Genomic DNA, 21,528 nt, shown 5'->3' with positions numbered 1-21,528 from the left:
TAAACAGTTTATTCAAAGTTTTTCCACCGCATTACTTCTCGTTGTTTCGAAAGAATAGAACATACCGACGAGAATTTTACGTCGAGAGTTTTTAAAGGGGAACATAATCGAGCTTGTAGCGGATGAATTATTCTTCTTATAAATTATGATCAACGGAATGTACGAAATGGAAGTACCGCTTCGGCCGTATCGCGTAATCAGTTCTAAACCGTGTTGTATACGAGTCTAATTAATTTATACGTTCGCTCGTAACGTTTTCATTTAAACTTCGATATCTGTATCTGATCGTATAACGAAGTTTCGAATATTTCAAATGATCTCTTCGTGCACGTAGGTGGTATCGTGAGATTCGATTCGAAACTTTCGTTTATAAGATCTTTTATACCATCACATTCTTCTAGATATTTCGTCAAACGTTACGTCTCGTCTGCGTAAGAGTAAAAAAAGTATTCCCTGTATATACACGTACGATAATCCTCAAACGAGGATCGTTTGAGATAAATAATATTTTGTGACCAAAAATATTTCTCATCCGATTGAACAAATTTTATCGCTATATATAGTTATGAATTAGTCCATTCGTGTCGCCTTAATATCGCGCGACAAAGGGACCTTTTATATAGATTTAGTCGAATTAACAAAAGTATCGTCAGACCAAAGAGGGTATTTTTCTCGAAAAATTGCGCACGTTCGAAAGCAGGCAGATAATGACGCTTCGTTATTTTATTTCGAAACGAAATGAGATAATTATACCCATATTACGAGTAATTCTTACGACGACTGAAAGATTGCGAGCAAGATGGTAAAATAGTTCGACTTTTTAAGGTTGAAAGCAGGCGTGGTAATTATAATTAGTCGTGTTATCGTGATCGAATAAATCTATTTAGTCTTAAGTTATTCCAATTAGCTTCTCTCAAATTTTTCCTTTCTACGTCGGCCATATGAAAATAGAAATGGAGCGTGTCTATTACTTAATAATTTCATCAAACATTCGAAACGAGACAATGGAACAAGGTTAAAATTTTTACACGGTGCCTCGTAATCGATTTTTAGACGCAACGAGGCAGGATCCTTTATTAAGGACGGACACGTTTTAAGGACGATAATTGTGTTAACCGTAGGTGTATACGCACACGCACACGCATAGAGAGAGAGAGAGAGAGAGAGAGAGGAGTGCGTGCGCGCGTGTGTACGTATAGAAATCTGCGCAGACACTTGGTTACATTACGCAACGAGTCCAATGTCCGACGCTCCGATCATGGAGAATCTCGTTAATCGTTCGTTAACGTATCTATTTCGTTAAGCTACGCCATATTGACCGTAGTATCAAAAAAGTAACACGAAACGTCGTCTTCCGACGGTATATGAAACCGTTGGATATTTCTCTGATATCACTTGTATAAAGTTCTCCTATAAATAAATTCAAATTTGTGAATATAAAGTGACAAAGGTAGTTTCGATCGTCGTTACCTACGAAAATATTTCAGGATGGAGATAATTCGGATAGCGGCTCTCCGGAGTCGCGTTTCAACGGAAGGTAAGAATTTCCTTAGGCGATTACGAGTTTCAAAAATATATTTCTGAAAATAAAAATCGATGAAACAGGGAGAGAATTTGGGAAGGCCTTTTCTTTGGACGTGGATTTGAAACGCGGGAAGGAAAAGAGAGAAAGTAAAGGCGCGCCAAGATCGAAGGACCTATCCACCGACGTCGAGCTTACCGCTAAAGGGCTCTAATATCCCACAAGGTTAGTGTTACCACGATACCACTTAAGAGTCTCCACTTTCCTTACCGTTCCATCTCGGATAAGCTCGAAACCGAGGAGGACTGCTTCGTTCTTACGAGTTATCCTTGAATGTAGAGAAATGAGAATGGGTAGGAAGGAGGATAGGCGTTCCGTGCGAACTCGAGATAACTTTATACCTTTTATTCTACATTCGGAGCATGAATGAAAACTTTTCTTCTCTCTCGTCTATGCACGCTGTACATTCTATATAGGATGGAAGATAGCTACGAGCGAGAGGATTCTCCAGCCGCATGCAATTCCGAGATTAATCCGTCGCGCCTCGGCGTATCCTGCAGCTCGAGCGACGGTGTTTTCTCTGAAAAACAAGATAGCTTTTGGAGAATGCTTTCGATCGTTCGATCAAACTCTCGAACGATAAGAACAACGATTCGAGACGATTCGGCGTCTCCGTCCGTCCGTTCGTGCGTGCGGGCGTGCGAGAGAGGGAAGAAAACACGATTTGCACGATAAGCTCGTTCAGAGTTCCTCGCTCCATGGCATTCTACTCGACGCGCGTAAACGTTTTGAGAAAATTGAGTGAGTTTACTCGAAGCGGAATAACCAAGCTTTTTCTCATTCCGTGATATTATGAAAAGAATAAATGAGGACGACGACGATGGTAGAAGAAGATAGAAGCGCGAAAGGATTGGAGCGTACATTTGTACCAGTCCTGTTCCATTAGCCCAAAGAGATTGGATCGAGAAACAACGTAAACTTATTTCGCACTGGCATACCTACTGTGAACATTATGGAACGCGCAACGAATATCCGGTACGCGTGGCACGAGTCTTGGCCGAGCCACGTAGCGCCTAACGCTTTGATTTTGTAACGAACCTAATCGGATTGCGCTCCGTTATCGCTTTGGGATATACGAGATGGCATTTCGTTAGATCGGGAGGGGGTTCCGTTTACGTCCGACATCTCGTCGACGAGGCCTCGACGAAATTTTCTTGGACGATCCACGAAACGCGCGATAAACGAACTCGCGATTGTCATTTAGGACGATAAGCTGATAAATAATATAGATGAAGTGGACGTGCGAACGAAGGACTCGATTTATAAGGTCTTGATTTTGACAGTAAATTGTTGCAATTCCTGCGAATGAAGTGTTACGGGGAGAGATAGCACCGATAAAGTGATCTCCCTTTAAAGACCATTAAGTACAATTCTATCCAAGGTCACAAAGAGCATCACCTTGACACAGTTTCGTATTTTAACTGGCACGGAGGTTAAAGACACTGTCAGTCATTATCCGATCGTCTTCGAGCGCATAAATCCCTATTAGGAAGCAAAGTTTTATTTAAAAAGTGATACACCTATTAGGCGTACCGATCTCTCGCTATGAAGTATACAGGCGTATCTCCGGCGCGAAAGGAAGAAAGCGACGTATCCCGAGAAATATTCTTCTTGGTGCACGCTGGCCAACTCTCGCAACGTTGAAAAATTCTTTCCGATGTTTTTGGCCATAGTCGCGAGGATAGTCGCGAGAAAAACGTGAAAATGGCACGGAGGAGAAAAGAATGCGACGGAACGGAGGGAGAAGAAGAGAATGACGCAAACGGAAAAGGGTGTGAAAGGGAAGGAACAAAAAGGAAAGAAAGAAAAAGATAAGGAAGGGAGAAGAAAATCCACCCTTCGATCTACCGTCTCGAGTAGACCTCACGAGTATACTATTTTATATCTCTCACCTTTGGACTTTCTCGTTCGGTTGATTAAATAAGGAAAAGAGGTCTACCTCGATGAGATGCTTGCGTCGACCGGCGTATATTTATCTGAAATTCACGCTCGATTAGATCACTTTTATTGGACTTTATCTCGCCGGAATAACTACGATTCGAGTAAGATTCGAAGGAGCGGAGACGTAAGAGCATCGTACGTGGTACGCACGTAGAAACATCGATCGCACGGATTTCTTATGCGCGCTGCGACCGACACGGTTTTACACACATCGCGGAGTGATTTAACGCGAAAAGAATTTTAAGAAGCGTCGGAATTCGTCCACGTATGTAAGCGAGTATCTATGGATCGGCCGCGACGTGCACTCGCCATTAGGACGATCCTTCTTCTTTCCTTCCTTCCGTCGAATGCGTTTCTCGGATCTATTTAACGAATACGCGCCGACTTCGATTGTCTCTAACCCACGGAAAACTCGTTTTCCTCCGATCGCGAGGAAACTCGTTGAATACGATTTCCATACGTAGCTGTAACCTACAGGCATGATATTTTCTTCTTGAGCGATTCGCAAGCGCATACATCTGGAAGATATTGATCGATAAACGAGGAAGGGAGATGCGTCGATTAGAGGTAATCGAGATAACGCAGGAGCAACGTTATAACGGACTGTGTCACGAGTCGAAGCAATAATTTCGATGGAACGACAAGGAATCGACAAGGATCGGGGTTCAAAGTACATTCAAAGTGTACGCAAAGCGTCGGCTTTGTGACGAATGTGTTTCGGCAATGATCGAAAATCAATTTGTTCCCGGACGATCCTCGTTATAGATTCAATTACTCGTTACAAATTACCTCGGCTCAGGAGAACCGGCGATACGAGATGCACGATAGGATAATCGAGCTTGCGACGACAAAACCGACTGAAACGAGCTTTCGTCAAGGTTCGTTACAAGTATCGCACGGTTTCCTTTTTCCCATTTAGAGAAGAATCGTATGTGCCTCCTGACTACTGGCGCTATCGCAAGTAGTTTGACTCGATCTAAGGTCAGACGCAAATTCGACCGGACGATTTTACTTTTTTTTTTTATATAACGTGAGATTGGAGAAGAAGGGGGCGAAGAAAGAGAAAGAGAAAAGGACGAAAAAAGAAAAGAAATGAAAAGAAAGGAAAAGGAGAAGAGAAAAGAGGCAAGACGGTGAAATAGGAAATTCTCGAATCGATCGAACGGACTCGAGTCGAAGAAAAAGAAATCTATTGCTTGTTACTAATGGTTTCGGGTCGTTCGCTCGTCCATTCTCTTTGATCGAACGATGTTTTCGGAGGTGGTAGGTGAAGGATCGACCGATGAAAAGGAAAACAAAAAAAAGCCAATCTTTGGAGATTGGCTCGATTCGAGGAAGAAAACTTACGGTCGAATTCTCCTTAGGAGATCGGGATCAATCGCGATAAAACGGAAGAGTCCGATAACTTCGTCACCGAGTTAAGACCGTGAGTTTTCTTCGCAGTTAGCGCGCGATCATTTCCAGCCGGTTAAGCTTCGTCTTTAAACTCGAGGGAAAGCCGAATGCACTTTATGTTAAAACCTTCAACGAACTCGTTCTTATGTACTCTTACGTATGTATTCCAAGTGCTTTCAACGGGTCCCCACTCGCCGCTGCTGCGAGTTTTGGTCGTAAATAACGACGCTCGTCCTAACGCTTTCGATAACTTCTTCTTATCCTTGTCGTCGTTGTTATTACTACGATCGTTACTATTACTATTTTTCAGTTACTTCTCAAACCTTGACAAAGGGAATTAGCCGGATGAACGATCGTCGTCCTCGTCGTCGTCGTACGTGTCGCACTAACGTAGAACCCAAGTTCTAAAAGACTTTTACGAAATCCGTCGATGGAATTAATTTCTCGCGTATCGGGTCTCTCCTTCTTCTCCTTGTTCGTTTAAAATATTTTTGCGAAGCGACGAAGGAAGATTCGTCGTTAGCAGCGTTGACGTCGAGCGTGTTCGTTGACCGTTTCGTCAACGGGAAAACCGCAACGCGAGATGCTTCTCTTCCAGTATTTAACTCCTGCGGGAGTACCGATGTTCCGACGCCTCGATATTTCCCCTCTCTTACTCCTTTATTTATACGCGAGTTTTCTCGTTAACGATTCTCTCCGAGACATATAAGAAAATATCGTTTAACTCGTCGACGAGGGATAGAGGGATGGATGAAAAGCGTTTAGGAACCTTCCTCTGGCGATCGATCCGTGCATCTCCGACCGTTCTCGACAGAGATTTCTCTCTTCTTCGCTTCGGGGGAACGAAAGATGCGAGCGATTGTGCCATCGACAGCTCTCCGCGAGCATAAAAATCTAGGATTTTTACGGAACTAGAAGGAAATTTCCTTACTTTGGATTTGACGGATTCGAATCGCGTCGTCGTATTTCTCGGCGTCTCTCCGTTCGTAATAGGTCATGTTTGTCCGCGATCAAGTAAAAAGATCGGTAATCGCTCACGCGACCTTCCAGTCGAGCACTCGTTCCTTCGGCCTTCTCCCCCATCGGATATCGATAAGGTGATAAAAATGGGAAGTCGTTGGGAACAGCTGAGAAAAATTGAGAAAACGCGTTCAGTCGTAAAGTCTATCGAAACACCGCCACGTGACTCGGTCCGAATGATTTTCAAGATAGCCAGCCAGAAGGGACAATAAAATTCGCGTTATTCGTCGTACCGCATAAAGAAATCTCTATTCTCGTCGCTCGTCATTAATCCAAGAAAAATCCCTTTCCCCGTTCTTCTCTCGCAGTTTCTTTCTCTCAAACAGGATACGCTAAGGTTTCCTTTCGCTTCGTTCAAGTGCCATCTTCGATAAGTACTTTGCCGCAAGAACGAAGGAACGAAGAAAGAAAAGGTACCCTTTCCCATTTTCTTCCTCCAACACGCAGCGAGACGGATAGAAGGAGTTTGCTCTACCCTCGTCGATGTTCTTCACGTAAACGCGTAACCTTGTGTTCGTGCGTTTCATCTCCACGCCCCTGTTTTCTTTTCTCTCTTTGAAACGCCTTCGCACTTTCGCTCGAAAGTACGCTCGAGTCATCTTTCTCTCTCTCTCGCTCTCGATGGATCGTAAAACGGTTCGAAGAAGTGCTGAAAACGCTTTACGTCTCTAAAACCGGACGAGTTAACGAGAAGTAAGAAAACGTCGACTCGTCTTTAGAACTTTTGCGTATATAGATGTATATTCCGTGTACTCGCAATACGTGTATCGCTACTCGAATACACCAAGTATATAAATTCATGCACGTGAAACAGTTTGCTAATCGATTCGATAGAAATATCTGTCTCCCTCATCGACGAGCCCATTTATCAGAGGGTCGTTCCATTCTCGGATTCTCATCCTCGGAATCTTTCACGACCATCGCCCAAAATATTTCTTACGCATCGTCGGCCGAGCCGAGTGATGGATGACACGGCTTCTTACGTCGGCCGAGATCCGTGCTATAGAGATCCGCGTTATGTCTTCTTGTTGCTCGAACAAACGCTGAGAGAGATTACCTTTATCGATTGGCTCCATCGATTTCTCTTACCATTGTCGTTGCATCGCCTCGTGTGTACCTTGTAAGGGATAGACGAGACGGTCGTTCGTAATGTAAATCGCAATGGGATTATTGCTAGGTGGGCTGCATTCAGCGAGCTTCCTAGCAGTGGGTTAATAAGGTAAAACGAACGGTTTCGTCGAATCGATGACAAAAGTACGCCTTTTCTACGTTTTCCCGAGCAATAAATTTCTCTTCGAGATGAAATATGTATCTCGCGAAAAGAGAGATTTCGCAGCAGCGGCTATTGGCACATCGCCATAACGTTTCGCAAAACAATGGTCGTGCACGAAGCGGAAGGAGCGCGACCGAGGAAGAATAGAGTGCACTCGCGTGCGATCGAACCATTCAAATACTCTTGTCGAACGCACGCGAAATTGGCTATGTACCTACGTAGACACGATCGCAAGAAGCGAATTTCTAGGGGTAAAGCTCGATCGCGTAACGCGTCTCCCGAAAAATGAATTTTTACTTTAATATCCACTAATAAGAATCGCTTGATATTCGTTTCTATGGATACCTATGGAGAGTGGGAAAGCATCGAATGGGATTTGAAAATAATTTCTATTCGTTCGACCGAATGATTCGAAGCGTTTTAATTAAATCGTGTATCGATCGTACATCGAAATTTATTCACTCCGGTACTAGTAGGTAGGTAGGTAGGTAGGCAGGCCGCTTTTTTTCAACGCGTATTTTCTATCGCACGTCGATGAAAAATAATTGACTCGATCACGAACTAGTATCTCTCCAACCAATCCTTAAAGCTTAATCTTATTTCGAAACGTTCGAGCTTTGCACTGATCGGGCGAAAGACCCAACGAAAAAGATTTTTACGAAACGCCCTTTTTTCCGAAACCAACCGAGAGAAGGATCCGAGCGAGTGTCCCACTTTTTCTTCTTTTCCTTTCTTTTTTTTCGCGCGCGACATCCTCGCGTTTCGTTGGTATCGCGAATAGTCTCGTTGGACGAAAATCGATGCAGCGAGCAACGCGTTGAAAGACAGTGTATCGAGAAACAATGTTTATTCGCGTCGTTGGATCGTGAAACGGGATAAACGAGAACGTAGTTCGTCGCATATATTTTAGATACGCAATATCTTTGGAAGAAAAAAATTCTACCGTGATATTGTTGCCGCGAGTATCTGTAACAGTCCAGTCGGACGTAATCGGTCAAGTTGAGCCGTCATCCTTGTCGTCTAGTTATCCGAATATCGGGTCAAGGTTATCGGGCTCTAATGGAGCAACCAGCGGTCCACCGTGGCCACCGTGATTCTTGATAACCAGCAAAGACGACGTTGAATTCAATGGCTATCATCTCGGAAATGGCCGTTCGCCGTGCTGACCCTGCCGAAGAAATCAAGGACTTACGTTCTCTACATTCTATTTACTTTTTCCGTCTAATCGTTTCAACGCATTTATTACGTTTCAACCACGATGTAATTAACTTCCTCTTATTCATTGGTATATATATATATATATTTATTTATTTATCTGTTTGTTTGTTTGTTCATTCATCGGTACTTTAGCGTTCGATAAGAGAAAGAAATCTAATACGAAGATGTAATCGTAAAACCACACGACGAGATTAGTATCGTCCGCAGTTCCAAAACGTCGTTATACAATGCATCCGAGATTAGAGGAAATTTAGCGTTTCGATTTCGGGACAATGAGAATCTTACCTAGAGAGAAAACCGTATCGGTATGTGTTTTACGCTCGTAAAGTATACATGCTCGTATATCCGTGCTCGTAGTATGACAAGGAAAACGTCAAATATATATTAAATCAAAGCATTGTTTGCACCACGGTGTGTGCACGCGCGCTCTCTCTCTCTCTCTCTCCCTCTCTCTCTCTCTCTCTCTCTCTCTCTGTCTATCACGAGATTAAATCGCCTTGACAAAGATTTCCTTCCTTGTTGATTCGCAATTCGAGTATCCCAAGATTTGTTCGCGAAGGTCAACGAGCTAAGATCTTTGATCGCGATTGTCGTGGCGCTTGAGGCGCGTGTAGGTATAAAAGAGAGACGCTCGAGAAAGGGACCTTAATCAAAGTGAGCGGTTTATAAGAGGGCGCCCGACAAATGTTTCACTCACAGTTCATCGAGGAGTCCCGCGAGTAAAAGCAAACGGGATCAAGCAAACGTCGCTTCTTCATTATCTTGGCATTTACGCGGCCTACCCTTTTCTCAAAAATATCTCGACCTTTCTCACGATATTCATCAAAGAGTGTTTCGATATCTTGCCGGCGGAAACGAACGAAAAGAGAAATCGGGAGTTTGCCGACTTTACGAGCCGACTTTCTTCATGTCCTTCCACGCTTCTTCCTTCATTACGTAAACGACTGTTGTCGAACTAGGAGGAGCTAACAAACACGGTACTCGCGTGATTAAAATCGATTCGACCGTTCGTAGTAAATTACATTTATCGTCTATGATACTCGCGCGAATGAAACAACGCGGTGGTGTTCGAAAAAATTTAACTTTGTTCTCTTATCTAATAAAAATTTCTTATCTAACAAGTTCGTATTCTCTGAATTAATGTGTCTTTAAAGCGGCACATCGCGGATATAAGAGGAATCGCTGACCGGTTGAGTCATTGTCGGCAAGAAAAAAATTTTTTTTCATCGTTAATTAACTAGAGTAGAAGGAGAAAATAAGATAGAACGTGCCGATTTGTCGCGAATGGAACGACAACGGAAAGAAATCCGAAATGCTCGAGCGTCGACATTGATATCACGAAGACCAAGGAAAATCGAGAAGAAAGATTGACGGCGAAACTCGAAGAGATCACCTACTGGTAAAAAGATCGGAAGGAAATTTCAATATCTTTGCGTTATCGTCATGGCGCTTGATAAAAGGTAATTATTACGAGAGAGAGAAAGAGAGAGAGAGACAGCGAAGCAAGTTCATTCCGCGTTAAAGTTTCTATTAAATTAAATCATTCGATTCGCAGCGAGGAAAACCAATCCATGTTACGGTACAGTTCAACCAATTATACAAAAGTCGTCAAAGTTAAAGACGTCTACGAAGATATCGAAAATAACAACAGCTGTTCAAACTTGGACGGTTCGTACAAGGTGGAAAATGACATAATTCGATACACGTCGAATCGGAAAGCCGTCTTTGCGCAGGTAATAGAATAATTCCGTCGTCTAAATAATCCCGTCTTTTCCATATTTTCAACGCGTTTGGATTGAAACGCTGTTTAGATTCCTACGAAATGACGCGTTCATAATGATTTATGGCCGCTCTCGTTTCTAGTCGATCGAATCGTGTGACGAACGTCGTTCTATCCGATCGACGAGCCTTTTCGTCCGAGATAAGAGTCATTGTTATTGCAGTGTTTGGTAGCCGGTGCAGTTTTGCTATTGGCAGCTGGTGCCGGAATGCCCATCGGTTACAGCGCTGTACTTTTGCCGCAATTGTCCGTAGAGAATGCGACTGTGTACGTGGATCGTGAGCTTGGATCGTGGATAGGCAAGTAATCATAATTTTGTTTCTTTTCATCTTCGATAAATGTCAAGTTTGTGATTTGGATCCGAAATAGAACGTACCTATATACCTCTTACTCCTCGGAGCTAGCCCGCGTATAGCGACTTCTCGCGTGATCTTAATCGTAAACGTGACTTCTATTCTCGCTCGAGAGACCGTGATTCATCCATCGTCGGCCGAGGCGAGAGCAACCGCGAGATTATACGAGAGAGCGTCGTAGAGTTGGGAATTGGACAGTTGGACCGTGACCCACTCGCGAGTAGTTGCTTTTTCACGGGGATAATCTGCTATAGACCGCGATCATTTATCACCGACGATTAGCATCGCCGTCAAGCGTGAGAGGTCCGCTTGCGATCGGTGATCCGCAACCAAGGATCATCCCCTTTGTTGGATCGCCGGATGCTACTCGTAACGATGCCATCTAGTCTACGGTATCTAGTCTAGCGGTTCGAATAAATTATATTAAGCGATTTACACGATCTTACGATTTAACGTTAAAGTCCAATCGCATTACAGTATACTTTTAATATTCGATCTTACGTCGAGAAAAGGAAACGGAATGGAACGTAAAAGGGACATTCGGCGATTTCTTTAATTTCATTCGATTAGTTCTTTGCATCAGACCTTTGGAGAAGTGTCTTTTCTAACGGGCTCCGATATGGATAGGCAAACGAATTGCATTCCTTGAAAGAAAATTGGGACACTGCGGAGAAGGAAGGAATTTAACGTTCTTTTAGTCTTCCTTTTAGCCCTCTCTCTCTCTCTCTCTCTCTCTCCTCTCTGCGCTTCTATACGGTTCCATAAAGGTTGTAGCGTTTGCTTTAATGTTTCGACGATCTAGAGGAAATTAAAGACCCATTAAGTTATCTCGGTGAGTATACGAGTAATACGAAAATTCATTGCGTCCGTTATTTATGACTGTTCCATAGAGAGAGAGAGAGAGAGAGAGAGAGAGAGAGAGAGAGAGAGAGAGGGAGGGAAATAAAAAATAAAAAGTGAAACTTTTGTTTACAAGTAATTCGTAACTGTACTATGAAAAAAATTGTCCACAGCATCGGTCCACAGTTTGGCGACTCCGATAGGATCGTTACTCTCGGGTCCTTTTCTCGATACGTTAGGTAGACGGGGATGTCTGCAATTATCCGCTGTACCACTTTGTCTCGGCTGGATCGTGATGGGTTTTGCGAAAAACATTCCCGCTTTACTCGTCGGCCGAATCGTATCCGGTTTCGCAGTGGGATTTATGGGTGTACCGAGTCAGGTAAGCGATATTAGCAGCGCTCTTATGTAGATATTTAATGGAAGCACGTTTGATAAGTTTCGTACTTTTTTAATTTTTTGTCAACGATGTTCCTAGCTAGAGTTGCTCGATACGTTCTTGAAATAGAACGAATCTACTCCGTTACAACACGTTAATCATGTTAATAGGTACTGGTAGGAGAAACCGCCGATCCGGAACTCCGTGGAATTTTAGTGGCCAGTGCTTTTGCGGCTTACAGTTTCGGTATACTTTTGATTTATGCTTTTGGTGCATCCTTCGAATGGAACGTCGTTGCTTTTTGCGGCACCGTTTTACCCATCGTTGCGTTTATCTCGTTCTCATTCGTACCGGAAAGTCCCGCTTGGCTGGTCAGAGAAGGAAAGATCGAAAAAGCGAGAAGAGCTTTATTGTGGTTGAGAGGAGGCGACGTAGAACAGGTAAAACTAATACTCCTAACGGGTTGCGTCTCGTTAATTTCCTGATTAATATTTGAGATAATACGCTCTCGTGCGTCGCGTTTCCCCTAGATGAACACGGAAATTGCTATATTGGAAGCCAGAGCGAAACTCGACATCGGGCAGAAATCATTAGCAACGTCGTTCGGTCGACGAGTCTCCTCGACGTGGTCCACTATCGTTAGTCCTAACGTGCTCAAACCGTTGTCCATCATTAATATCTTCAATGCTTTGCAATTAAGCAGCGGAACGTACGTAATAGTATTCTACGCGGTTGATCTCGTACGAGACGTCGGTGAGTTCCCAATAGTAACGTACAACGCCTTATGGAGTCAAGCTATACTTATTCGAAGAAAGATCAGTCATTTCGTCATTTTTCATTTTTTCTCCTTGTCATAGGTGGCAAGAACGTGGATAGTTATTTAGCCGCCATAATAACGGCATTGACAAGATTCCTTTTCTGTCTGCTAGCTTGCGTCTTGCTCCTTAAGATCGGCAGACGAAGTCTCGCTATTTTTTCAGCGATAGGTACGAGCTTAGCTTCGCTCGTACTCGTGGCGTACACCTTGATAAGGAAGGAAGAATCCGACGTGGATGTAAGTCCGTTCATAGAATTAAGCTAGGATCGTCGGCGTATCGCACGCGCGTGCATAAAAGCGTTCGTTTTCTGTTTCAGGCGTACGTTCTTGGTATATGTTTGTTCGCTTATGTCGGCGCCAACACCGTAGGCTTGTTTACCCTTCCCGGCTTGATGATCGGTGAATTGTTACCGCAAAACGCTCGTGGTATCGCCGGAGGTTTCAATTTCTTTATTTTCAACTTTTTACTATTCCTTGCGACCAAATCTTTCCCAACGGTACGTTACGCTTGTCATTATTTTTATTTACATTTTTAATTTCTTATTATCTCGTTTCTCTGAGACGTCCGTACGATGACTAATAAGCTTTGGAATTCCACTAAAATAATATTCTATATTGAAATGTAGATAAATAATGCGGTAGGCATAACCGGTGCCTTTGCTATTTTCGGAACGTCCGCGTTATTAGAGGCAGCTTTCGTCTACGTTGCACTACCGGAAACGAAGAATCGCACGTTAGAAGAGATCGAGGATTATTTTCAGGTGAGAACGAAGGACACTTGTATCGATTAGCACGATCGTCGAATCTATTTTTTTATTTTTTCTTTTTTTTTCCAGCAAAGTAATCTTCTTTGGATAACCAGATCGAGAGAGCAAAGGCAGAACGATGGAATTATCCTGAGGCACTCTTAATATCCGCATCGTTTCGCGCTACCGTGTGTAAATAAACGCGTCTTTTAATTTATGTCAATTTCGAGTAGTCTCCTTCTCGAACGATACGTATATTTTTTGATAATTGTTATTAGTAACGTAAGTTGTATAAAGATACGATTAAAATACGGAATGACGTTGAAGGGAGAATACGAGGTTTGACAAATCCCATTGCATAAAACGGGTCGATACCTTTTTTACAGACTTTACGTTTATTTATCGATTCATTTGCACAGATATGTTTCTCATAACAACGTTTAGCTCTTCTAGAGGATAAATATAACAATTTTCTATTTATATCAATGAAACTTGGTTTCGCATCGAATTAACGCTGTATAATACTTATCTATGTTTCGACCAATATGTTACAATCATAAATATAAATGTAATATTTGTTGTACGATAAATTACAACTTAAACGGATTTTTTATTGTTATTATATAAAAAAAAAAAAAAAAAAAAAAACACACGAGGGGGACGGGAAGAAAAAGAAAAAGAATCGGTAGAGTACATTTGATCTACGTAATGAAGCTGTTTCTAAAAATACGCAACACGTCGTTATTACGTGAACTTATCACTTTAATGTACTTCACAAACGAGCTTCGTAATAAGGCGCGTAACATAGACGACAATTTCCTTCTTAAGCATGTGGATTACGGAATTTCTCTCCGGCAAATTTGGCAGCCGATCCAAGTTCTTCCTCTATACGAAGGATTTGATTGTACTTGGCTAAACGTTCGGAACGACAGGGTGCGCCAGTTTTGATTTGACCGGTCGACAGACCAACGACCAAGTCGGCGATGAACGTGTCTTCCGTTTCTCCGGAACGATGGGACACCATGGTACCCCATCCGTTCTCTTTACCGTAGTTGTGAGCGTTGATCGATTCGGTAACCGTACCGATTTGATTGACCTTCAATAGAAGACAATTGCAAGCCTTCTTCTCGACCGCCGTCTTGATTCTGGAAAATGAAAGAAGGCAGAAATATACGATCGGTTTTCTCCTCCTTCTGCTCACTCGTCTCTTACCTCGTTGGGTTTGTCACAGTGAGATCATCGCCCACTATCTGAATAGGAGTAGCGGCTGTCATGGCTGACCAAGAATCCCAAGCGTCTTGATCGAACGGATCTTCGATCGATACGATTGGGAAATCTTTAACGAATTCCAAGTATAGGTTTTTAAGAGCTTCCGGATCCAAATACTTGCTAGGGTCGGACTTTTCGTTCTTGAAATCTAAATCGTACTTTCCGTTTTTGTAAAATTCGGATGCGGCTACGTCCATACCGATCTTTATCTTTCCCTCGTATCCGGCTATCTACGAATTCACGAATTACGATTACACCGATTCGACCAAAGTATTTTTCAAATTCTTACCTTAATGGCATCTATGATCAAATTCAAAGCTTCCTTGTTTTCCAAAATATTGGGAGCGAAACCACCCTCGTCGCCAACCGCAGTAGCGTCCAAACCAAACTTCTTTTTAATTCCTGCCTTGAGATGATGATACACTTCGCTGCCCATTTTCATAGCTTCGGTGAAACTGCCAGCACCCGTTGGTAAGATCATAAATTCTTGCATGGCCAATTTGTTGCCAGCATGGGATCCGCCATTGATCACGTTGAAAGCAGGAACCGGTAAGATGATTTCTTTGTTTCCAGCCAATTCCGCGATGTATCTATAATCGAAGAATAGAAAGATAACAACCGATTATTTATATCGGTAAATAATACTTGCCACGCACTTGTACAACGGTATTCCTTTCTTGGCAGCTCCCGCTTTACAAACTGCCAATGAAACGCCTAAGATCGCATTGGCGCCAAGTTTGGACTTGTTGGGGGTTCCGTCTAGTTTGAGAAGGAAATTGTCGATATCTGTTTGTTGGGTAATTTCCAGGTTGGCCTATAAAAGTATTCAAAATTTTCTCAACGTGTAAACGCACGCGTAGAAATTATCTGACCGAGCTTATATACCAAACGAAGAATATATACCTTCAATAATTCAGGGGCGATAATAGTATTGATGTTGTCTACGGCTTTGAATACAGATTTTCCATGATATTTAGATTTGTCGTTGTCTCTAAGTTCAAGAGCTTCGTGGACACCTGTCGACGCGCCGGATGGTACAGCGGCTCGAAAAAGACCACATTCCGTGACTAAGTCGACCTAAGAATGACACGCGTTGTTCGTTAAAATCGACGATAACAGATATACCTTGAACCATGCTCGAAAAGAATTTTCTTCAAAATATTTTTACCTCTACGGTTGGGTTACCACGGGAGTCAAAAATTTGACGTGCCTTGATACTCTTAATTGGCATTTCGCAGTTGATTGTATCGTAATTCAAAGTTGAAGATCTAAAAAAAATAACATGATTATACGTCCGATCGATCTATCAATCGAAATCCATTCATGTACACGAGCTTTTGGTATATCGCGAATAAATATTGCTAACGCATATCTTTCCAAGATAAGATCGATGATTAGAACAAATCGTTAAGAAATAAAATCGCGATATGTTCGCGATATTACATTGTCGGAAGCCACCTTTGAATAACTTTCGACCTTGACAAGGTCAACGCTAAGAGGACCACTTAAATATACATGTAGAAATGATGGAGATAAATCTTGCCTTCGAAGAATGTGCCTTTTTTGAAAATGTCGAGACGCTACAAATAGATCTTCACACGAGGAAAATAAATAACACAAAATTTCTTTTTCGAAATTTCGGATAGCGCATTGAGAACTCCCGGCACACAAGATTTTATTCAGCATGATCGAACGTTAAAATCTATCGTTATTGCGGTTAAACGAGATCATTATAACGATTAAGTGAAATAAAGTTTTTAGTGAAAAAGAAATACTTATACTTTTGTAAATGACACTTATGCAATAAACGTAATGATATCCATCCACTTACCAAACGCGACGATCTACTTGGATAGTTCGAAGCAGAATGAAGTAACAGCCTATTGGTACTCTCGTATCGTACCTTATTCCGAATCGACTTTTATCGATTGCCAACCAACAAAGATTTTCTTTAGAGAACATATAGCATATATGTGGCATGCATAATACAAATATATTAATAATAGATTAATAATCATTTTTTCTATGTGTTTTATATCGTTAGTGTTTTATTTCGAAAGGATTTAAATAAATTTTTTTACGAACGAAAAGCGACATCGGTTTTTGAGAGTAAAACCAGGGAATCGTATTAAATATATCCGTTCTTTAGCGCATTGACATTTTCCTTTTATTAACGATATGTGTCGACAAAAATAAAAATACCTTTTTAAAGTAGGAAATAATAAACTTTGAGAGTGTTACACGTTTTCATTGGCTGCCGACGTGTCTCTTCTATCGCGATTGGTTACCGTTGGATTGTTTAGAATGGTTCGCATGCTTCAGAACGTTTGCATTAAAGTTGTACTTTAGAGGAATGCAAATGATATAAAATAAATTTTCTTCTTTCGTTTATTTGGACTTGTTCATCGATTACACGTATTTATCGTAACGTAATCGATCTTTTCGGATCTCGTTCGAATCTTCGTTTGAACGAGGGCGTCGTGTGTGGTACGCTTTACATTCTACAAGGTGTATCGAAATATACTCGAAGGCACTTCTAAAGATTAGTGCGAATTTATATCGATTCGGAATTTCTATGTAAAGTGGTAAAATGAAGATATCGTTTATAAAGTAATAATAAAACAACTCTCTTTGAAAGATTCGATACGCAAGAAGAGAACAAAATATTGATACTTCAAAGCATTGCTGTTACATTTAAGATTGAAAAAGAATTCATTGATATCACCAATGACTTTCGTTCTAACGGAAGAAGAAAGGAGAATCTTCGATTTATTGAGGTTAGAAGGATGTTGTTTGAGATGTTGTTTACGCTTCACCGGATGCAGAAACGCTAAGTATTATCAAGATCTTGCCGAATTGGAACACCTTGTATGTTGTTTGTTTCATATTTCATGTATCGACGATCGTCGAATACGATCTCACTTTTGTCACGTACGATTTATTAGGTACAATATTCGGAAGTAAACAAACTATACGCCAAGGGGGAAGTCCTTCCTTGTATCGCATGTTTAGGCATTCTTCAACCCAAAGCGGAAGAAAGTGTAATAGAAAGAGTAAGTCGATGGTAAATATTTACCGTTTATTCTTCTTTAACGAGAATATTAGAAATTTTATATAGTATATTTTAGTATTACAAATATCTATATATATATATATATGCGTACGCACGACGTCTATATTTTTTCCAGATAGTACAAGAAGTGAAGAAGCAAAACTACGATTGTCCGACCTTTACTTGCGCTTTAACCGTACCAATATCTTTGTGTCTCAGAGAAAGGTCGTTGCACATTTATATCGCCAAAAAGTTTGACCTAACCAAATCGGACTTTAATAATCTCAAGTACAAAACCCTTAATGTTAAAGACGTATGGAAATGGATTGCGCTTCCTAGATTGGAAGATAACATAGAAAAACGTCCAGATTTAACGAAGCCCTCTCCGTTTTTACTAGAAATTTGTTTCTTATATGCATGCGACGAAAACGAATGTTGCGCATTGTACGTTAGATTTCTTTTGGTACCAATCGGTGTTGCTATATTTATACCATCATTTAAAATACTTGATCCACAAATATATCTTCATATTTTTCCAGATTAGACAAATTGGGAAATAATCATAACAAATGTTCAGAAAAAAAAAGAAAGTATGACAACAATAAATACAGTAGAAAACACATTGAATCTGTGATGTCCAGTACAACAGACGAAATATTTGAAAAGTATTATCTATTTCCGCCGACTCGACCAGATTCTTTTATAAATATTGGGAACGTTTTGTGTTCTCACAGTAGTATTTTCATAGGAGGTGATAATTATTAACGATCTTCTTCTTAAAAAGGAATCGAGCGTCATGTACGTAATTGTATTGTTCTTTTATTAGGACGCTATAACAAGCTTTCGCGACAGCTCAGTCAAACGCCTTGGTTCATCAATGGTGAAAAAAAAATGGAAACATCCGTGCAAGACATATTGTGCGAACCGATTGCCAAAGCTGTTAAAGCCGAATGTAATTTGATAGTTTGATTCAAAAAATATGGGAATATGTGATTTAAGTAACGCAATATATATACGCACGTTATTCTTTTTCGTAGCAATCAAATTTTTATCTTCTGGAAGAGAAGACGTCGACGTAAGAAACATACATTCTGGCAGACCGTTCGCGGTCGAATTAATAAATCCTCGAATTACGAAGATAACTTCTGAACTTTTATCAAATTTAGTTACTATCATCAATGATAGTTCTACGCAAGTGAAAGTAACGACTAATTTGAAGTTACTAAATAGGTAAGTGGCTCGATAAATGTGACACGTTTTATATATATATATATATATATACATATATATTCTCTTGTATATCTTATGTGATCTGCTTCCAGGGACGATTTAAAAAAATTAAAAGAAGGTGAAAATGTTAAAACAAAATTTTATCGAGCACTTTGCGTATGTCGCAAAGCACCACAAGACAAATCATGCCTTGAAGCTTTAAATAAATTAAAAAACGTAAAAATAATTCAAAAGACACCGATCAGAGTTCTGCACAGACGTCCGTTGACTCCCCGTGTGCGTTTCATATACGATATGCGCGCTCGATGGGCAAAACCACAAGAATTAAAAAATTTACCAAACGCACCCACCGACGACAATACTTTTTTTGTATTGGATGTAAAAACACAAGCAGGTACTTATGTCAAAGAATTCGTTCATGGAGATTTTGGACGAACGAAGCCAAGTTTATGCGATCTATTGAATACGGAAGTAGACATTGTCGCGTTAGATGTTACAGGCATCAATTTAAATTGGCCATAAAAGATCGTATAATTTAATTCTCCCTCTATCTCTCTTTTTCCGAGAGGAGTTATAAATATATAAATTTATATATAACATCGTATCGCATCCCGTCTACGATTTTATACAAGAGGATATGTATGTATATACACACGTCGTACACGCATTCACCAAATAAAAATGTATCCTTAGCGTTTTATTACTCTTACGATTAGTTTTCCGAGCGCTCCTGTGTATATATGCATATATAAAGTTTATATATATGTACGTATATATAAAATCTTGAAGCATTATTTTCCGTTATCCTAAATTTGTTGTTGATATATATATATATATTTGGTCATATGTATAAAAATTATTACGCATTTATACAAAATGGAATACAACGAGCAACTATCGATCGAGCGAGCCACGAGGCTACTTTAAATACGATTATATTACTTTATATACACGCAACGTTTGTACAATATCATTTTGGATTATTCTTATGTTCTTGTATCCAAAAATGTTTCTTTACAGCTGCCAGTGATATTCTTTCAGAACCTTTCCTTTTGATTAGCTGAAATTATGAGAAAAGAAATTGCAAATAAAATGTTTTTACTGGCAATTGGTTCGATCCCTTGAATGAAATGTTACCTTTGAAATAAGATCTTTGGCACCGGGCGTAATTTGTTCCGGCCATTGTATATTTAAAGTTTTTATTTTAACATATGTTTCTTGTTGAGAATCGCTGAGGAATGGTGGTCTGCCGACTAAAAATTCGTAACAGAGTATTCCGAGGCACCAATGGTCGACGTATACATCGTACGTTTGTCCAGTTACCATCTCCGGCGGTAAATAATCTAATGTTCCACATAACGTAGTTCGTCTACGATAATATATTTGACGATGAATATATAAATTTTAATCTCTACGAGCTACGATAAAAGTTACGGTATCGTGGAAATGGCAAGTAAACGTTCGACATCTTTTAAACTTACTTCGACGAAGGTGCATGAACTGACCATCCAAAATCTGCTAATTTTATGTCACCGTTATACGTAAGCAATAAATTTTCAGGTTTTATATCTCTATGGATTACATTATTCTTGTGGCAATATTCCAAAGCATCGGCTACTTGATACGTATATTTGGCCGAGCTAAAAAGAAATGAGAAAATAAAAAAAGTGTCTGTCGTAATAGCCTAAAGGAAAACTATCGAAAATGCGTACAGATGTTCGTTAAATCTTTCTCCGGGTTGACGCTTTAACTCCTTATAAAGTTCTCCTCTTGCGGCAAATTCTAATACTAAGTAAATTCGTTTGTGGTCATGGAAATAAGTTAATAATTGAAGAATGTGGGGATGCCTGTAAAAAAGGAAAAATGCTTTAAAGATAATTCACGGGAGGAGGCTGAACGTTTTAAATTTATCAAATTACCGTAAATGCGACTGTATCTCAATCTCGCGCATGACTTGTTTCTCAACGCGACCTTTTATTAGTTCGATCTTATAAAGAGTTTTTAAGGCTATCATATAACGAGTAGTCTTTTCTCTGGCAAGATAGACGCGACCGAACTTCCCACGTCCTAGAGGAGCCCCAATCTCAAAGTCATTCAGGCTCCATTGATATCTGCAAGGTGGAAAGAACGAAATCAAGAGATTTTCTTACTTCGGCGCATTAATTTTTTATGAAACTTTTACGCCGTACTTATGACCACGTCCTTCAATATGCTCTTGCATTTTGTACAACGTGTTTTGCGCATTTTCCGTATATTCCGGAGGAATGTTCGAAGATAATTTTAAATTTTGGAGCATCAAGGCCATGTTAAAGTAATATCGTTCACCTTTATCGCTTAATTGTCTGAAATGAAAGCAAAGCGTGCATATAATTAATCGATACAGTAAAAAGAATATTTATTAATCGATTGACTCCGAGGACACGATGTAACGATCGAATGCAACGAATGACGTTAAATAAATACCTGTGATCGTTCGCAAACGATTGGAGACCTTTTATAAGATAGATCTCAGAATTGTACTTGATTCTATTAAACGTCTTTAAAAAAGAATATCGAAATCACAAATTCGTAAAATTCGAAAGAGGAAGCGACGCTTGTTCGACTTACCTCTCGCGAAACGACACTCTCCGCTT

At 40.5% G+C, this 21,528-nt stretch overlaps 4 protein-coding genes across 6 annotated transcripts; 2 read left to right on the top strand and 2 right to left on the bottom strand.

The window, feature by feature from the left end:
* Positions 1-8,961: 8,961 nt before the first annotated feature.
* On the top strand, positions 8,962-14,146 carry LOC122632192 (facilitated trehalose transporter Tret1-2 homolog). Its single transcript, XM_043818724.1, has 10 exons — positions 8,962-9,889; positions 9,985-10,162; positions 10,373-10,508; positions 11,576-11,784; positions 11,952-12,221; positions 12,312-12,534; positions 12,639-12,835; positions 12,916-13,095; positions 13,225-13,359; positions 13,435-14,146. Exons 1-10 carry the CDS (start codon positions 9,873-9,875, stop codon positions 13,507-13,509), a joined length of 1,620 nt encoding a protein of 539 aa, XP_043674659.1. The 5' UTR covers positions 8,962-9,872; the 3' UTR covers positions 13,510-14,146.
* On the bottom strand, positions 13,717-16,595 carry LOC122632193 (enolase). 2 transcript variants are annotated; one of them, XM_043818727.1, is made up of 7 exons: positions 16,445-16,595; positions 15,782-15,881; positions 15,517-15,690; positions 15,270-15,427; positions 14,903-15,203; positions 14,557-14,843; positions 13,717-14,489 (listed from the first exon to the last, which is right to left on the bottom strand). In XM_043818727.1, the coding sequence occupies exons 2-7, from the start codon at positions 15,842-15,844 to the stop codon at positions 14,168-14,170; spliced, it is 1,305 nt and encodes a 434-aa protein (XP_043674662.1). In that variant the 5' UTR covers positions 15,845-15,881; positions 16,445-16,595; the 3' UTR covers positions 13,717-14,167. The 2 variants fall into 2 exon arrangements, with proteins under 2 accessions (XP_043674662.1, XP_043674660.1); XM_043818725.1 differs by lacking the exon at positions 16,445-16,595 and adding an exon at positions 16,157-16,181.
* Positions 16,596-17,085: 490 nt separating this feature from the next.
* On the top strand, positions 17,086-20,003 carry LOC122632605 (tRNA pseudouridine synthase Pus10). Of its 2 annotated transcripts, none has more exons than XM_043819632.1 (7): positions 17,086-17,481; positions 17,559-17,666; positions 17,802-18,109; positions 18,205-18,416; positions 18,492-18,617; positions 18,703-18,895; positions 18,988-20,003. In XM_043819632.1, the coding sequence occupies exons 1-7, from the start codon at positions 17,341-17,343 to the stop codon at positions 19,415-19,417; spliced, it is 1,518 nt and encodes a 505-aa protein (XP_043675567.1). In that variant the 5' UTR covers positions 17,086-17,340; the 3' UTR covers positions 19,418-20,003. The 2 variants fall into 2 exon arrangements, with proteins under 2 accessions (XP_043675567.1, XP_043675568.1); XM_043819633.1 differs by having other exon boundaries at positions 17,341-17,481; positions 17,559-17,677.
* LOC122632606 (aurora kinase B) lies at positions 18,469-21,479 on the bottom strand. Its single transcript, XM_043819634.1, has 7 exons — positions 21,359-21,479; positions 21,085-21,237; positions 20,815-21,006; positions 20,608-20,742; positions 20,377-20,535; positions 20,033-20,264; positions 18,469-19,955 (listed from the first exon to the last, which is right to left on the bottom strand). Exons 2-7 carry the CDS (start codon positions 21,198-21,200, stop codon positions 19,866-19,868), a joined length of 924 nt encoding a protein of 307 aa, XP_043675569.1. The 5' UTR covers positions 21,201-21,237; positions 21,359-21,479; the 3' UTR covers positions 18,469-19,865.
* Between the last annotated feature and the right edge of the window lie 49 nt (positions 21,480-21,528).

Source organism: Vespula pensylvanica, chromosome 10 (genome assembly GCF_014466175.1).
Source record: "Vespula pensylvanica isolate Volc-1 chromosome 10, ASM1446617v1, whole genome shotgun sequence".
NCBI lineage: Eukaryota > Metazoa > Arthropoda > Insecta > Hymenoptera > Vespidae > Vespula > Vespula pensylvanica.
The sequence above is the reverse complement of the archived record's forward strand: the minus strand, read 5'-3'. Positions and strand labels throughout refer to the sequence as shown.

What these genes read in the sequence shown, in the direction of transcription:
- LOC122632193 (XM_043818727.1), bottom strand. Translation starts at nt 15,844, where the DNA reads ATGCCAATTAAGAGTATCAAGGCACGTCAAATTTTTGACTCCCGTGGT. An exon ending in GTGGTAACCCAACCGTAGAG is followed by an intron (nt 15,691 to 15,781) that starts GTAAAAATATTT and finishes TGTCATTCTTAG; the next exon opens with GTCGACTTAGTCACGGAATG. An exon ending in ACTGTGACAAACCCAACGAG is followed by an intron (nt 14,490 to 14,556) that starts GTAAGAGACGAG and finishes TTCATTTTCCAG; the next exon opens with AATCAAGACGGCGGTCGAGA.
- LOC122632605 (XM_043819632.1), top strand. Translation starts at nt 17,341, where the DNA reads ATGACTTTCGTTCTAACGGAAGAAGAAAGGAGAATCTTCGATTTATTG. An exon ending in CAGTAGTATTTTCATAGGAG is followed by an intron (nt 18,417 to 18,491) that starts GTGATAATTATT and finishes TTCTTTTATTAG; the next exon opens with GACGCTATAACAAGCTTTCG. An exon ending in AATTTGAAGTTACTAAATAG is followed by an intron (nt 18,896 to 18,987) that starts GTAAGTGGCTCG and finishes ATCTGCTTCCAG; the next exon opens with GGACGATTTAAAAAAATTAA.
- LOC122632606 (XM_043819634.1), bottom strand. Translation starts at nt 21,200, where the DNA reads ATGGCCTTGATGCTCCAAAATTTAAAATTATCTTCGAACATTCCTCCG. An exon ending in GAAAGATTTAACGAACATCT is followed by an intron (nt 20,536 to 20,607) that starts GTACGCATTTTC and finishes ATTTCTTTTTAG; the next exon opens with CTCGGCCAAATATACGTATC. An exon ending in CCAAAGATCTTATTTCAAAG is followed by an intron (nt 19,956 to 20,032) that starts GTAACATTTCAT and finishes TCATAATTTCAG; the next exon opens with CTAATCAAAAGGAAAGGTTC.
- LOC122632192 (XM_043818724.1), top strand. An exon ending in GAGGAGGCGACGTAGAACAG is followed by an intron (nt 12,222 to 12,311) that starts GTAAAACTAATA and finishes CGTTTCCCCTAG; the next exon opens with ATGAACACGGAAATTGCTAT. An exon ending in CGACCAAATCTTTCCCAACG is followed by an intron (nt 13,096 to 13,224) that starts GTACGTTACGCT and finishes ATTGAAATGTAG; the next exon opens with ATAAATAATGCGGTAGGCAT.